General features: G+C 35.1%; 1 protein-coding gene across 1 annotated transcript in view; it reads left to right on the top strand.

The window, feature by feature from the left end:
* LOC102801419 (uncharacterized) overlaps window positions 1-15,589 on the top strand; it is a 60,802-nt gene extending 45,213 nt beyond the window's left edge. The window contains exons 14-17 of the mRNA XM_085498095.1: window positions 4,403-4,589; window positions 5,058-5,187; window positions 12,087-12,177; window positions 15,416-15,589. Coding sequence (XP_085354221.1) covers window positions 4,403-4,589; window positions 5,058-5,187; window positions 12,087-12,177; window positions 15,416-15,505 — 498 coding nt within the window. The 3' untranslated portion in view covers window positions 15,506-15,589. The remainder of the gene's footprint in view (window positions 1-4,402; window positions 4,590-5,057; window positions 5,188-12,086; window positions 12,178-15,415) is intronic.
* The last annotated feature ends 68 nt before the right edge of the window (window positions 15,590-15,657 follow it).

The following is a 15,657-nucleotide window of genomic DNA, read 5'->3' as shown; positions in this document are numbered from 1 at the left end:
CGACCGTGCAAAAATTCGGACTACTAAAAATTTTCTGGTTTTCATAGATCACGGTTACTAGTTTAGTAACCGTGCATAGATGTTGAACAACCGTCAAAAGTTCAAATACTTTTTGTTTTAACTAACTATAATTATATGCACGCAATCTGACCCTTTGACCTAGATTTGGCTGGGATTGAATATTTTATTTTAGACAATATTCCGACGTGAAGCACTGCTACAAAATGTATTCAACAGAAGTACAACATGGTTGTCTGGGTTTCTTTTCCAGATTGTGTTGAGTTTACGATTTGTATAATTATTGTTGTTTCCCCCCAAGCAGAAGACAAGCCGAAGGACCATGAAGCTAAATAGAATTCCCACGCATGGACGTGGACTGAGTGAAAGAAAATATTTCTAAGGCTAAAATAAAAATGACCTATTATTACACCTCTTTGTGTATTTGTCAATTTTGTATATATTTGGTATGACCGTATGATCGTAAATACCTAGAAAAATCTCGTCTTTCGTTAATAATTTCATTTGTTTGAAATGTCTACCGACCGTAATTTGTTTCTCCAAACGGTCCCGACGTCCGTCATTCAACACAATCAGCATTTATTTATCGTAATTCATGGGGATCATGTCCCGTAATTTGCGGGCTGTACAACCAAATAATTAAACAAGTACTATTTATTGTATTTTTGTTTTACCTCTCAAAACTACAACAGAGCGTAGAGTTGTCGTGGTTAAATAGTCGCCTTGAAATCGATGGAACTTCAACTACTAGTATCCATTTCTCACCTTGAAATAAATAAATCGAAGAGCATCGGGGGATATATTATTAACCAGTTTTACAAATCGCTAGCTTTATTTTATTCGAATTCATAAAATTCACGAGTTTTCGACATTTGTTGGCAACTTCCGCGCTAAAATGGTTGAAAATGTGGGTGTGGTTTTCTCGCAAAGTCCTGTTGATAATACGGACAAATATGGTTCTGTGACCCAGGTCGTGCTCCTATCGGGTGACTCTCAGCCAATCAATGATGTTGTAACAAAACATATTTAACGCAAATTGAAGGGTCGTCGTACCATCCAATCTTCATCGTCGATTCACAAAGTTTTTTTTGTGCTGTGACAGGCTTCGCAATTATTCACTGAAAAACATCGGTATATTTTGACAAACGGATGGGATTTGACCTCAGTTCAAAAAAAGAAAGAAAAAAAAACAGGGCTGAGATACAAATCAGTTTTGCAAGTTGGGAAATAAGGTAAACCAGACTGGGGTCGATGATTTTCAGTATCGAAGGACTTCCGTGAGAACCATGATTTTCAAATTGTTCATCGGCTGGTCACCAAATATTTATGGCCACACTAAATGGACACTTTTTTTTTCTGAAGCCCAATAAATTATTCCTGCATGTCAAGCGCTATTCGATTTTTTACAGGGCATGTGGCTCGTTTTCATTCGAAAATATGTTTGTGAGAATACTTTTAAAGTACGTATAGATCGAGCTCAGATCACTGATCGTGACTTAATTTTGAGAATTGGTTGTCAAATTTTACCAGACCGACGCCACCACAACCATCCAATCATATGTTGGAAATGTACGCACTTGTTTTGGAACTTTGTATCAAGATGACTGGCAACGACGCCGACGCACCAGGCGGCGTACCTGTGTATTGCATGTTTTAGTAGTCTGGGCATGGGTTCGGACTCTGCTAAAACTAAACGAAACACAGAAAAATACCACCAAAATGAGGAATCTGAATCTGCTCTTCTAGCAGCAAATAAAATGAGTGAAAAAAGGGTAATTTTATAACAAGAACAGTTTCACTTCGTATACAGCAAATTGTGTTGTATCAGAACGACGATTGCATCGTGTGATTTGAATTTATCACAATTTTCCTTCCAGTCAATATGAAACTCGTCACCTTGCCGATTGTACTTCGCAAAGTTTTTGGTGCCCAATACTCGCAACACTAAAATAATTAAACAAGATATCTTTTTAAAATGTCATTTTACTCTTGATCATATTATTTTATTCGCCTTGAATTTCAAATCGATTACATATCGAACTTCTGTACATGTTTTTGTCTACTGCCCTTCTGCGTGCAAATAATGAGGTCATACTCATGTCACAATAAGTTGAAGCTGATGCCATGTTGATGCCATGAGATTGCGAAGCTGAGGCCACGATGATGCCACAAAATAGCGAGGCGAACACAGCTTCAATTTTCTATGACGCGAAGCTGATGCCACAATGATGCGACGCTGAGGCGACAATGAAGCCATGCGTAGGCGACAATGATGCCACAAAAGCCAAAGCTTCCGCGAGAACTGTACTGTATACGTTAGACATTATAGGACCTTGATGCACATCATTTTGTTTTACGATCTGATTCAAGATGGCTGAATGGCGGCCATTTTTGTGCTAAAAATTCATAAAAATCAAGCATTTCTCGGCTGTTTACAGATGGATTTTGTTCAAACTTGGTGTATACATTTGACATTATGGGACCTTGATGCAAATAATTTAGTTTTTTCAGATAAGATTCAAAATGGCCGACTGGCGGGCATTTTGTTTTAATGAATGTGGTTCTCGTGCCATATCTCTGACTTGCTTTCACTGATTATGTTCAAATTTTAAATATTTATTATACATCATGTCATAGATAGACAGATATATTGGTTTGACGATCCTATTCAAAATGGCCGAATGGTGGCCATTTTTGTGCTAAAAAAATCATCAAATATCAAGCACTTATCGATGGATTTCGTTTAAACTTTGTACATACATTAGACATTACGGGTTCTTGATGCACGTCATTTTATTTTTCAGATTGGATTCAAAATGGCTGACTGGCGGGCATTTTGTTTTAATGATTGGGCTTCTAGAGCCATATCTCTTAAATGCTTTGACTGATTATATTCAAATTTTATATATTCGTTATACATCATGTTATAAATATATATATACATGTATTCAAAATGGCTGATTTTGAATGCTGTTCCAGAGCAATATCTCTCAATAAGGACAAGTACTGGTTTGACGATCAGATACAAATGTCAATTTTTTAATGTTAAAAAATCATATTCCTGACATGGATATATTCCAGCTATATTACTATAATAAAAACTATATATCTTAAATTTGATAACTAAAGGTGACTTTGCCATGCATGGCTTGTTGTATGTATTGTGCAGTTTCCCAGCCAGGCCAACTTGGGTAGTGATTGGTTTGCTATTTCATTACATCTTGCGGCCTTTCGAACAGAGATTTGAAGTATATTGCTAGAAATGCATTATTTGTTGTCCATTTATACAATGTATTTCTAATTACAAGGGACAGTGAAAAGTTTGCATATAGAAGCAAGAAAACAATTTACCGATCATTTTGTAAATTTTCCGAGGGGTATGATTATTCCAGGGGTATGTTTATTCCGGGAGGTATGTTTATTAGGGACATGAGAGTACCCCTGAATTGGGTTTGGGTCTAGCTTTCTCGGGCACACCGAACCCTGTCACTGTGTCAGCATTTTGGCTTATTGCACCAGGGACAGCACAGGCAAGGTAAGACACCACCCTCTTTGGGTCTTAACTAAGGTGTTGAGTGATTGTTGTTTTCTGTTTGCTCATAAAACCTGCCACCTATCAGGGTCTGACACATTTTGACTGACCGGAGTCTATGGTGGGTAATTGAACGATATGATTTTGGGCAGAGGGTTCTCCAAACCTGCCTATTCACATATTTCATACCCACCATAGACTCCGGGTCCCCCTCAACCATCCCACTCTTTCTGTAGCGTTGGTCTAGGTCCTCAATGCGGAGAGAAGGGAACCAGAGTGAATATCCAGCCATAATGGCGCCGCCATTTGGCCTCGGTCACGTGGTTCGTGATGTAAGGGAAAAGAATCTTGGGGTCATGAGGCTTCCCCTGACCTAGATTCTATCTCTCTGTCATTGGCAGAATTGCTGATTAATGCCTACAGTTCAAAATAGTCATTTTGACTGACCGGAGTCTATGGTGGGTATGAACTGTGAGTAGGCAGGTTTGTAGAACCCTCTGCCCAAGCTATGCATATTGTCTTTACTTGCTTTTGGATTTTGAAGTGATTTACCTAACTGCCAACCTTTTTTGTACAAAAGGTTGAATCACCATGGCCATAGTTGCCCATCTGCACATCCATTTTTGTTTCATTTTGTTGACTATTTACTGAATGGAGCTTCCCCTCCCAAAATAATTACATGTATATTTGGTATAAAGACACAATGGAATGCATTTTATATGCATACTTTTTTGTTTACAATTTTGTTGGATATCCTTTCCCTTTTCATGTTAGATAAATGTTAGATAAGCCAAATGTGACCAGAGACTATGTATTGACATGTTATTTAAAAGCTTAATGACTTACCTACAGGTTAAAGTTCATATGGATGATAAGGAAGAGATAGTTACAAATCCGACACCTGTAAAAGAAGAACAAGAAACAGAATATGACTCTCCCATATCTGATTCATCTGTTTTAAAGAGTGGATCACATACTTTCAGACTTGTAGATCTTGCGTATACAAGAAGTGGTGATAAGGGAAACTCTTCTAATATTGGTACGACATATTTTTACTTTGTTTATTCACCAAAAAGGGTCACACATTATTTTTACAGTGTCCAAACTATTCCTGGTTGATATTCAGAAAAGGTTTGTGAAAGTGTATTAATTTGGTGCAATAAAAAAATCTCTTAACTCGTGTTACCAATTTGATGAAACGTTGGACCAAAACCAAAAATGGTAAAAAAAGCAAATTTGGTTGAAAAGTTGGTCAAAGATAAAGTGTTTTGTGGAATTTCTTTTTCAGCAGCAAGTTTGAGACTATGTTTTCTTTCCAAATTAATTCATATACTTTCATTTATAAATGAAAAATACTATTTTCCGAAATTAAAAATTATATTAATGTAGAAAGAAAATAGTTTACATGATACATGTATTTGCACTTCAGTATTTGTTATGTGTCAATTGTAATAGTTTTGATGTTTGTATTTATATGGATTTTAATATAAGAGTGATTATGTTCTAGGTGTAATTGCCAGGCATCCTTATTTTATGCCTTATCTTAGGCAAGCTTTAACAGAAGATGTTGTACACAAGTATTTTCAACATGTACTTGAACCGATGGAGAACAATAGAAAAACCAAACAAGTCACAAGGTCTGTATAGAATATGCCACACAAATAATGCAGTTGAAATGAATAGTATTACTTGGATCAACATTTTTGACTCCTGTGTGCGAAGCACAAAAAGGTAGTCTTTGCAGTTAGTGTGTCTGTCTGTGTGTGTGTCTGTTCCATCGATATCTCAAGAACCAATGTTCGGATTTCAATGAAACTTGGTATATAGCTTGTCTGGGGCAATGCGCAGATTTGATTAGTTTTTGGTTGACATCCGTGCATATTAATGAGCTCATCTGCATAATAATGTGTGAATTTTAAGCTATTTCAGTTATATCTCAAGAAGCATTAAAAACGATTTTTATGTATCTTGGTAAGAATGTTACTAATGATTGGCTGCTGCAATTCATTGGGCAGAGCTCCAGAAGGAGTACCTACACTTTATGCAATTTTTTTAAAATTATGCTAATTTATTCATGACGTAGCAGTTTCTGTGCTCATGAATATTCATTAATTTGTGGGTCAATACATTTTAAAAGGGGCGATATATTATTTTTGGGGGAAGAGTTAGAAAGGGGGATTAGCAATCCTTAGGGGGTCAATACAAAAGAAGGGACGCATTTGGAGAGCAGCCATGCTCCTGGTGTCTGTTGTTGCACGTGACCTACAGCTGTCAACTGTGTTCGTTCTTCGACGACTTGGACTGGCTTCCATGTGGGGTAGTATTCTTGTGTTCTGTTTTCCTGACTTGAGTTTTTGAATCCGCTGTTTATGATTTTAACGTCTTTGATGTCTTTTGTAGGAGTGTCCAATCCGTGATTCGAACTTGCGATCTTTGAGTTCCCAGCGACTGTCTTGTCCACTGTACCACGAGTGTCTTCACACAGGAGTTAGGATTTAAGTCCTATTCATAGGAGCACTGTCTTCACTAGCATTCAAAAATCTAACTAAACATACTGGATTCGAACCAGCAATCGCTCACATTGCTGACATTGCTGAAATCAACTGAGCTATGTGGGTAGTCATGCAAATTAAATAATTTGTTGTCATATTTAGCTTTATTTCCAAATGGTGTTTGCGAGAAAAAGATGGGCAGGCAAGGGAATTGAACCCAGGTCCTCCTGATCACTATGTAGAGAACTGACCCACAAGACCACAATGGATTGACTGGATGTGTTTGCCTTTGATAAGACTATATAGTGTGTATATATATAGAAATACAACATATTTCTATTATTGAGTTACAATTGTCCAAAAAATTGCCAATTTTGTGTTTTTACTTGTGTAAACTATATGCATGCCATAACCCGTTAGTGTACATCTTGCCAATTGGGTGTTTGCCATTTGCGTTGCCCATACCTGACCCGACCCTAACCCTAATGCCAAGACACGTTCCTGTTAATAATTCCGTTGCCCATACCTGACCCAACCCTAACCCTAATGCCAAGACACGTTCCTGTTTATAATTGCTCAATAATGATACTCTGTTGTGCACTGTCTGCAGGTAAGTTGCATTGATGTCAACTGATTAAACAAGTCGCGTTTAAGTAATTTCCACTATTAACAAGTGGTTAAATTGTGACAATAAATGTGTGGACAAATATTTGAGATTAATTTTGGTGTAGACAACTCTCGTTTAATTATTTTACACCATTACAAGTTGTTAAATTGAGAGAATAAATGTCTCAACAAATATTTAATACTTAGTTTGATGTAAACAACTCACGTTTGATTAATTCCCACAATTACAGGTTGTTAAATTGAAAGAATAAATGTGCGGACAAATACTTTAGACTTATTTTGGTGTAGACATCTCTCGTTTGATTAATTCCCACAATTACAAGTTGTTAAATTGAGAGAATAAATGTGCGCACAAATATTTTAGACTTATTTTGGTGTAGACAGCTCTCGTTTAATTATTTTACACCATTACAAGTTGTTAAATTGAGAGAATAAATGTGCGGACAAATATTTTAGACTTATTTTGATGTAGACAACTCTCGTTTAATTATTTTACACCATTACAAGTTGTTAAATTGAGAGAATAAATGTGCGGACAAATATTTTAGACTTATTTTGGTGTAGACAACTCTCGTTTAATTATTTTACACCATTACAAGTTGTTAAATTGAGAGAATAAATGTCTCAACAAATATTTAATACTTAGTTTGATGTAAACAACTCACGTTTGATTAATTCCCACAATTACAGGTTGTTAAATTGAAAGAATAAATGTGCGGACAAATATTTTAGACTTATTTTGGTGTAGACATCTCTCGTTTGATTAATTCCCACAATTACATGTTGTTAAATTGAGAGAATAAATGTGCGGACAAATATTTTAGACTTATTTTGGTGTAGACAGCTCTCGTTTAATTATTTTACACCATTACAAGTTGTTAAATTGAGAGAATAAATGTATGGACAAATATTTTAGACTTATTTTGGTGTAGACAGCTCTCGTTTAATTATTTTACACCATTACAAGTTGTTAAATTGAGAGAATATGTGTGCGGACAAATATTTTAGACTTATTTTGGTGTAGACAGCTCTCGTTTGATTAATTCCCACAATTACAAGTTGTTAAATTGAGAGAATAAATGTGCGGACAAATATTTTAGACTTATTTTGGTGTAGACAGCTCTCGTTTAATTATTTTACACCATTACAAGTTGTTAAATTGAGAGAATAAATGTGCGGACAAATATTTTAGACTTATTTTGGTGTAGACAACTCTCGTTTAATTATTTTACACCATTACAAGTTGTTAAATTGAGAGAATAAATGTGCGGACAAATATTTTAGACTTATTTTGGTGTAGACAACTCTCGTTTAATTATTTTACACCATTACAAGTTGTTAAATTGAGAGAATAAATGTATGGACTAATATTTGAGACTTATTTTGGTGTAAACAACTCGCGTTTGATTAATTCCCACAATTACAAGTTGTTAAATTGAGAGACTAAATGTGTGGACAAATATTTTAGACTTATTTTGGTGTAGAAAAGTCGCATTTAATTTACTTCCACAAATTACAAATTGTTAAATTGAGAGAATAAATGTGTGGACACATATTTTAGACTTATTTTGGTGTAGACAACTCTCATTTAATAATTTTACACCATTACAAGTTGTTAAATTGAGAGAATAAATGTATGGACAAGTATTTGAAACTTATTTTGGTGTAGACAGCTCTCATTTGATTAATTCCAACAATTACAAGTTCTTAAATTGACAGAATGAATGTATGGACAAATATTGACCATTATATTTGTGAGTAAATACCTGTTGTTTAATTAATTTCCACCTCTACAAGGTTGAGAGAATAAATGTGTCGACAAATATTTGATAATTATTTAGGTGTAAGAACTCGTGTTTGACCAACTTCCACCATTGCAAGTTGTTAAAATAATGAAATAAATATACTGGTTATCATTGGATATTTGATTCAATTGTGAAACTTTCTAACAACATGTTAACTGCTGGCTTCGAACCCTCAATCAACAATTCCGCAGACACAGTATAAATTCAACAACACCACAGAAGATATTCGTCTGTTGCCTGAATTGTTTTCGTAATATAGGGAACGCCATCGACACTTTAACAAAACTTACCTTGACTTGGGTCTTGTTTATCTCTTGTCACAATCTGGAAACTGTTGAACAAATTGCGCGTCGTCCAGTTTAAGACGTTAGTTATTTTATTATTTATTCATTCAGTTTTGTATGGTGGAGTTTTGTGAGGTTTATTATTTTTTTGCGACGTTCTTTGTTTACTTGTTTACTGTTTGATAGATTTCAGATCATTTGATTTACGTTTTTACGGTAGCTCTGAGCGGGACTCGAACCCACTGTCTTTTCAAGCTAATTTTGTTTTATTTTGATGGCACGCTTGTGTACCACGCCAAGACGTTGGTCGTTAAGTGGTGTTCATTTTTCTAACTACTCCAGTGTTCCGATGAGTTGAACGGAAAAGCCAAAACGATTGCTTGTTTCTGATTGCTTCGGTTCTGGTGAGTGTGTATCTAGTGTGATTCGAACCCATGTCGTTTGTATTGGGCGTTTTTTTATTTCCCATGTTGGCTACGCCGTAATATGCAACCACTTCCCCGTTTTATTGTGATTTTGAGTGTTTAATGATGTCTTCCTCACCCGTCACGCCATGACCCAGTTTCAACCACACGGCCATTTTGCAACACAGTTCGTGACCCTCGGCGTCACCCGACTGACTATATGAGCGTTCTGTTCAACTGTTAAGCTAGGATTTATTACCGTTATTATCATTATATTGTCACGTGATTTGTTTTACCTTATGTGTAATCTTTATTGTAATTTGTATATACCAATTCGTATATACCGAGGAAACGACCCCGATTGAAGGTCATGTATTTTATGACGTCACCAATTCGTGTGTAGGTACTGCTTCTAGATCTGTGCCATTCATTGTTGTATTTTACATTTTAATTAAAATTTAGCATTTTTTATGTATTTTTTTAATATTTTTTTTTAAGTTTTTTATGCCCAATTGCATGAATACAACTAATAGGAATCGGTGAGTGGACTAACTTGCATAATGATGCGCATGCGTATTCTATTTTTTATGATCAGCAATTTATGATGGTGTCAGCCATTTTGTTATTTCCAGTGTGTTGTACAAAAACGAAGTAAGCGCTCGGGAGATGAAATGTATGTATCAGTTTACATTATGAAAAGGTCTAAGAAAATACATGTATGATTTTTTATTATCATATAAGTAAATAAATAAATAAGTAATTGAACAAATGTATAACCTCAATGACTGTGAAACGAATTACTGTGCAAGCTAGTTTACATTCACGTGTGGTGTACAATTACATTCAAGCCACGGAATATTGAACCCTGTGTGAGCCCAATCAAGAAAATAACGAATGTGAGATTCATCATCGCCAAAACCATGGCAGTGTTGAAGATATGAAAATGGTTGGTAGGTTCAATTTCATGGTAAAATGTTGTGTAAATTTGTTGTACTTGTGAATCCTGATTTATCACCGTATTATCGAACGCGAGAACAAATATGGTGACCTCCAGCATCAATGTAGTTGTATCAAGTCGCTGCCGCAAAGAGATATTTCCTTTGTATCGCTTACCAACATTGTATTGTACTTCTTTCCTTTATTTTCCTTTACACATTTGGAAACTTGCATGGTGCACTTTCACCCCCACCTTCCCCAAATTACGAAGCTATCATGTCGATTAGTAGGTATAGGATGTCTATGTGTGTTGATGACTACGTCGTTGTGTAAGGGCTCCTCGTACGTAAAATGGGGCACATTCCCAGTAAAAATATCTATTTACACAGAGCTGACAAAATTCGCCTACATGTGTAAATTCATGTTGGGATTTGGAGAAAAAAAAGCTCGTGAAACATACCGAATTTACCGTAACAGGAGTGATCAATTTTGGTGCCGATTGTTGGTGGGCTGATCAGCATGTCGGATTATTTCTGAGAACGTTCTTCCTGTGGGAAGAATCACAAAATCATTAGCACTAAGTAAGCTGGTTTACCTTATTTTTGTGTCAGAGTACCCTGTACAAATGACATGAATCGACATGCGATGATTACCAAAACAATTTGACAATCGGTGTCTCATTTGTTCACCGCTCCCTCAACACGGTGATTTGTTATGACGGTGGTTTGTTATAAGCGGTATTTTTTCCCGGCCCTTTTCGTCGGAAATTACGAATTCATTGGCTCTAATATATCCTAGTTTACTTTAGTTGTTTCATCCGATTATTCTGTACATTGATTTTATCACAGTCCCGGGACTGTGATTTTACCTAGCAAAGGAAACAATCGGTGTTTGGCTTTGTTATATTTACACTATTGCAACACCTTATGTGGGCCCCCAGCGTGAGCCTCGTATTTCACTATTTTTTTCATTGAATATTACACTGCACGATATCCCTCAAATCGGAAGGCACATTTATTGCTAGAGTTACTGTTCCTATTAAGTTAAGCCATGGAGCAAAAAAGAAAATATGGTTAAGCTGAATACCATGCTTCATGTGAAATGTATAGACCGTGATGTCGGCGTTAACTACTGGATGCACAGTGGAAACCACTGGGGCAACACCACGCTGACCGGTGTCTCCTGCCTGGTAAAAAAAAAACATGCGGGACGGGCTGCAGGGTTTTAAGCCATCGTAGATGTTTTCGAAACAAAAATTAGCGAATAGGTTTTGTTTCGAGCCACTTAAAATGTCCTGTGTGTATTTTTGGTTGGTACTCGTCGCGTGCGACGTGCCCCAGATAGTGTCAATTTATACGCAGTAACAAATGAGACGCGTTGGGGATTACTTTGAATTTTATGTACCGAGAAGTACGTCTGCCGTAAATTGTTAATATTTGTTATGGTACTGAGCTGTACGATGGTTGTAATTTTACCATGTCGATTTTCGTGATTTACAAACCAATCCAAAAGATTGTGATGCCTTCCTTATTAATATACGTAACTGAAAATAAATATAATATTTATTGACACACATATTGATATTAAGATAGTGGTTTGAATTTTAGATATTTAGATTGTGATTGTTTGTCAGAAATTTACATAGTTGTTCTTGCTACTTCACGTTTTCCGTGTTAACTAAATTTCTAAAATATTTTTAAATGCCCTATTAGTTTATTTTGGGCATTTATTTGTTTACTATTTTTGTTGCATTTCATTTTCCCCAATGTTTTATGAATTATTTCAGTTTTCTTTTTAATGTTGCAATTTTGTGTAGACTTTTTATGCATATTTTTAAGTAGGCTTATTGTAGGTATACGATGTCTATGTGTGTAGATGACTACTGGTGGCTCCTTATTTAATAGATTATTACATCATGATCCCTATTCCCTCAGCACACGGGAGTTCTTTCTAAGCTTTCTTTGATTGTTTTTTGTTTTTCATACTAGGTATGAACTGCCTGGAATCCATGCTTTGAATTTTATTTTAGAAAATTCACTTGGAGGTGGAGGTATTGCTTCACTAAGGTGTGACCCTCAGGTATGTATTTGTATGGATGTAGGTATGTACAAGCAAATAACACAGAAAACTTGTTTACATTTTAAATGCTGAGAACAGACCAATTGATAATTAATTAAATACATTAAAACAGCATATAGGACAAGAAAACAATATTATCAATGTTAAACAAAAACTCATGGAAATGTAATATTTTAATTTTTATCTTCAAGTACCAGTAATATTTCTTTACTGTATCTTTATGATAATAAAGTTTTAGTTTTTTAGAATAGTTTGTTGTACCTTTATTAGCTCCCGTAAAATGGAGCTTGTGTGGTACCTGTGACTCTGTGACTCTGTAAAATTTGGCACACAGGTAATATATGATGAGTAGATGCGCTGATTAGATTTTGGTGCAATTCTATGCATATTAATTAGTCAATTATTGCATTAATTAGTCCCTGTTTAGACGGAGTATCTGTATCTTAGAAATGCCTGGACCAATCACAATCAAGCTTCACACATACATCATACATGATATTATACATATGCACGTCAATTTGTTTCACGATCTGATTCAAGATGTCCGAATGGCAGCCATTTTTGTGCTAAAAATCATCAAAATCAAGCATTTCTCAGCTGTTTAGAGATGGATTGTGTTCAAACTTGGTATATACATTAGACATTATAAGACCTTGATGCACATCATTTTGTTTTACAATCTGATTCAAGATAGCCGAATGGCGGCCATTTTTGTGTTAAAAAATCCTAAAAATCAAGCATTTCTTGGCTATTTGCAGATGGATTTTGTTCAAACTTGGTATATACATTAGACATTATGGGACCTTGATGCAAATAATTTTGTTTTTCAGATAAGATTTAAAATGGACGACTGGCGGCCATTTTGTTTTAATGAATGTGGTTCTCGTGCCATATCTCTGACTTGCTTTCACTTATTATGTTCAAATTTTAAATATTCATTATACATCATGTCATAGATAGACAGATATATTGTTTTGATGATCCTATTCAAAATGGCCAAATGGTGGCCATTTTTGTGCTAAAAATTCATCAAATATCAAGCATTTCTGGCATTTATGAATGGATTTCGTTCAAACTTGGTACATACATTAGACATTACGCGTTCCTGATGCACGTCATTTTATTTTTCAGATTGGATTCAAAATGGCTGACTTGCGGCCATTTTGTTTTAATGATTGGGCTTCTGGAGCCATATCTCTGAAAAGCTTTGACTGATTATATTCAAATTTTATATATTCGTTATACAAAACGTTATATATATACATGTATTCAAAATGGCTGATTTTGAATGCTGTTCCAGAGCAATATCTTTCAATATGGACAAGTACTTGTTTGACGATCAGATACAAATGTCAATTTTAATGTTAAAAAATCATATTCCTGAAATGGTTATATTCCAGCCATATTACTATAAACAAAACTATTTATCTTAAATTTGGTAACTAAATTTGACTGTGCCATGCATGGCTTGTTAATTTATAACTTAGAGTCTTCAAAGTTTCCTAACAAATATTTGACTAGGGTGAGTAGTCTAATTTGCATATTGCAATAACGTATTCTGTCGCAAAAAAAAACTGGTAATATTTAATTGGAAGGTCTGTAAATTTACGAATTTTAGTATATAATGATTTATTATATCATGATGGATGTTATTTGAGCAGATACACATGACTAAACACATCAAATGTATGTTAGTATGGGGAGTACGCATGCGCAGTTACAAGAGTGACGCGGGCATTTTTTCAGTTTGACGAAAAGGCAGTACCCTTTCCGATTTTCATAAACGCAAGTTCAATTTCACTTTGTGCGTCATATTCACCAATAGACAAAATCGAAGACAGATGCCGTACAACTTTCTGCCAATCCTGATTTGTAAATGTGTTGGTTACATGTACAGTGTTCTCCTCGGGCCTGCGTCGCTTAGACAATACCGGGGAACTTTCGTTTTGCCCGCGATTCTGCAGACACACACACACAAAACGACAAAAGTGATTATAAGGGCAATCCTAGCGGAGCAGATCGCCAATAATTAATATTTCATTTTTGTTAGTGTATCTTTAATTTTATTTATTAAAATATGTACACATTATATCTAATTGGGGTGGAAATTGCCAAGCTAATTTATAAAATTATAAACAAATATTTTCGTAAATAATACTGACCGTGAAATACGCCCTTGAGAATATTTTATATTGCAATTTCTTTCAATTTAATTAGTTGTATTGCAATGCATTAGTAATAATGTAAATATATATATATATACATTTCTTTATTTCATTGATAAGACTGACTTATATATTTGTTACGTACTATAATTTATCTATATTGGAGAACAGTTATGAGGATTATTAATTTTAATAAACAATATTCAACTATTCTTTGCAACACCAATAAGATCATAATGATAATGTTTCTTGGTTTTTGAAACTATGGGCATTATCAGAGCATGGATCCTATTTTGGAACTCCTGCCAGAGCAACATCACAAATCATAAGGGCAAATTAATAGCTTCTAAGGATGGTATTCCCAGAATAGCGCAAATTGTTAAAGAAACATAAAACTTTAATTCTCAACAATGATGAAAGAACCAGTTACTGCGACAAAGCCTGACTCCCCGCGAGACCCAACCAATACGAAACCCACTTACCACGAAAGCCACTTACCGCGAAGCTACTTGTCTTTATGAAAATTTTAATATGACATTTGAAATTCACAAATCTTAGAGGGCCCAAATTTAATCCTATTAAATTGTTGTTGTTATGCATCTGTTCACTGTATCCATTGATAGTTGCTACATTCACGTCATGAGATCTCGGCACGTGCTGATTGTGTTTGCAGACGGATTACGGTTTGCATTCATTTCATTCATTACTGCAGCATTCGACAATATATACCTTCACTTCCCTCCATCGTCATGTCATACTAGTATGAATCGGTATATGTTTTCTTAAATTCACCACAAAAGGCGTGATTTTGGTCATGCTGAGCATTCAGGCAGCAAATTTCAGCACGTGCAAAATTTCGGTCTCAAGCATCTATTAAGACCAAGATTGTGTTTTTTTCCGCATGTGCTGACTCTTCTGGCACATTCCATCTTGGTCCCCAGTCTCGGCACGTGCCAAGATCTCTAACGTGAATGCCACTATTAGCTTTGTGTATAAAGTTATTATTACATATAAAGTTAAAGAAGTAATATTTATATATTTATAATAAAATAATATACTTTTATTTAAAACAGGGTAAAGCATATGGACAGATGTTACTGGATATGAAAATAGAAAATGTTCCAAATTTGGTTGAAATGGCTGAAATAATTTCAGATCAGTAATTATTATGCAAGAATATTGAAGTGAAAAACCATGGGACACAAAAATGAATAAATTCACTACGTTCAACCCACCATAGACTCTGGTCAGTCAAAATGACTATTTTGAACTGTAGGCATTAATCAGCGATTCTGCCATTGACGGAGTGATAGAA

Source organism: Saccoglossus kowalevskii, chromosome 4, assembly GCF_978046115.1.
Source record: "Saccoglossus kowalevskii chromosome 4, keSacKowa6.1, whole genome shotgun sequence".
Lineage (NCBI taxonomy): Eukaryota > Metazoa > Hemichordata > Enteropneusta > Harrimaniidae > Saccoglossus > Saccoglossus kowalevskii.
This window is presented reverse-complemented; position numbering and strand designations above follow the sequence as displayed.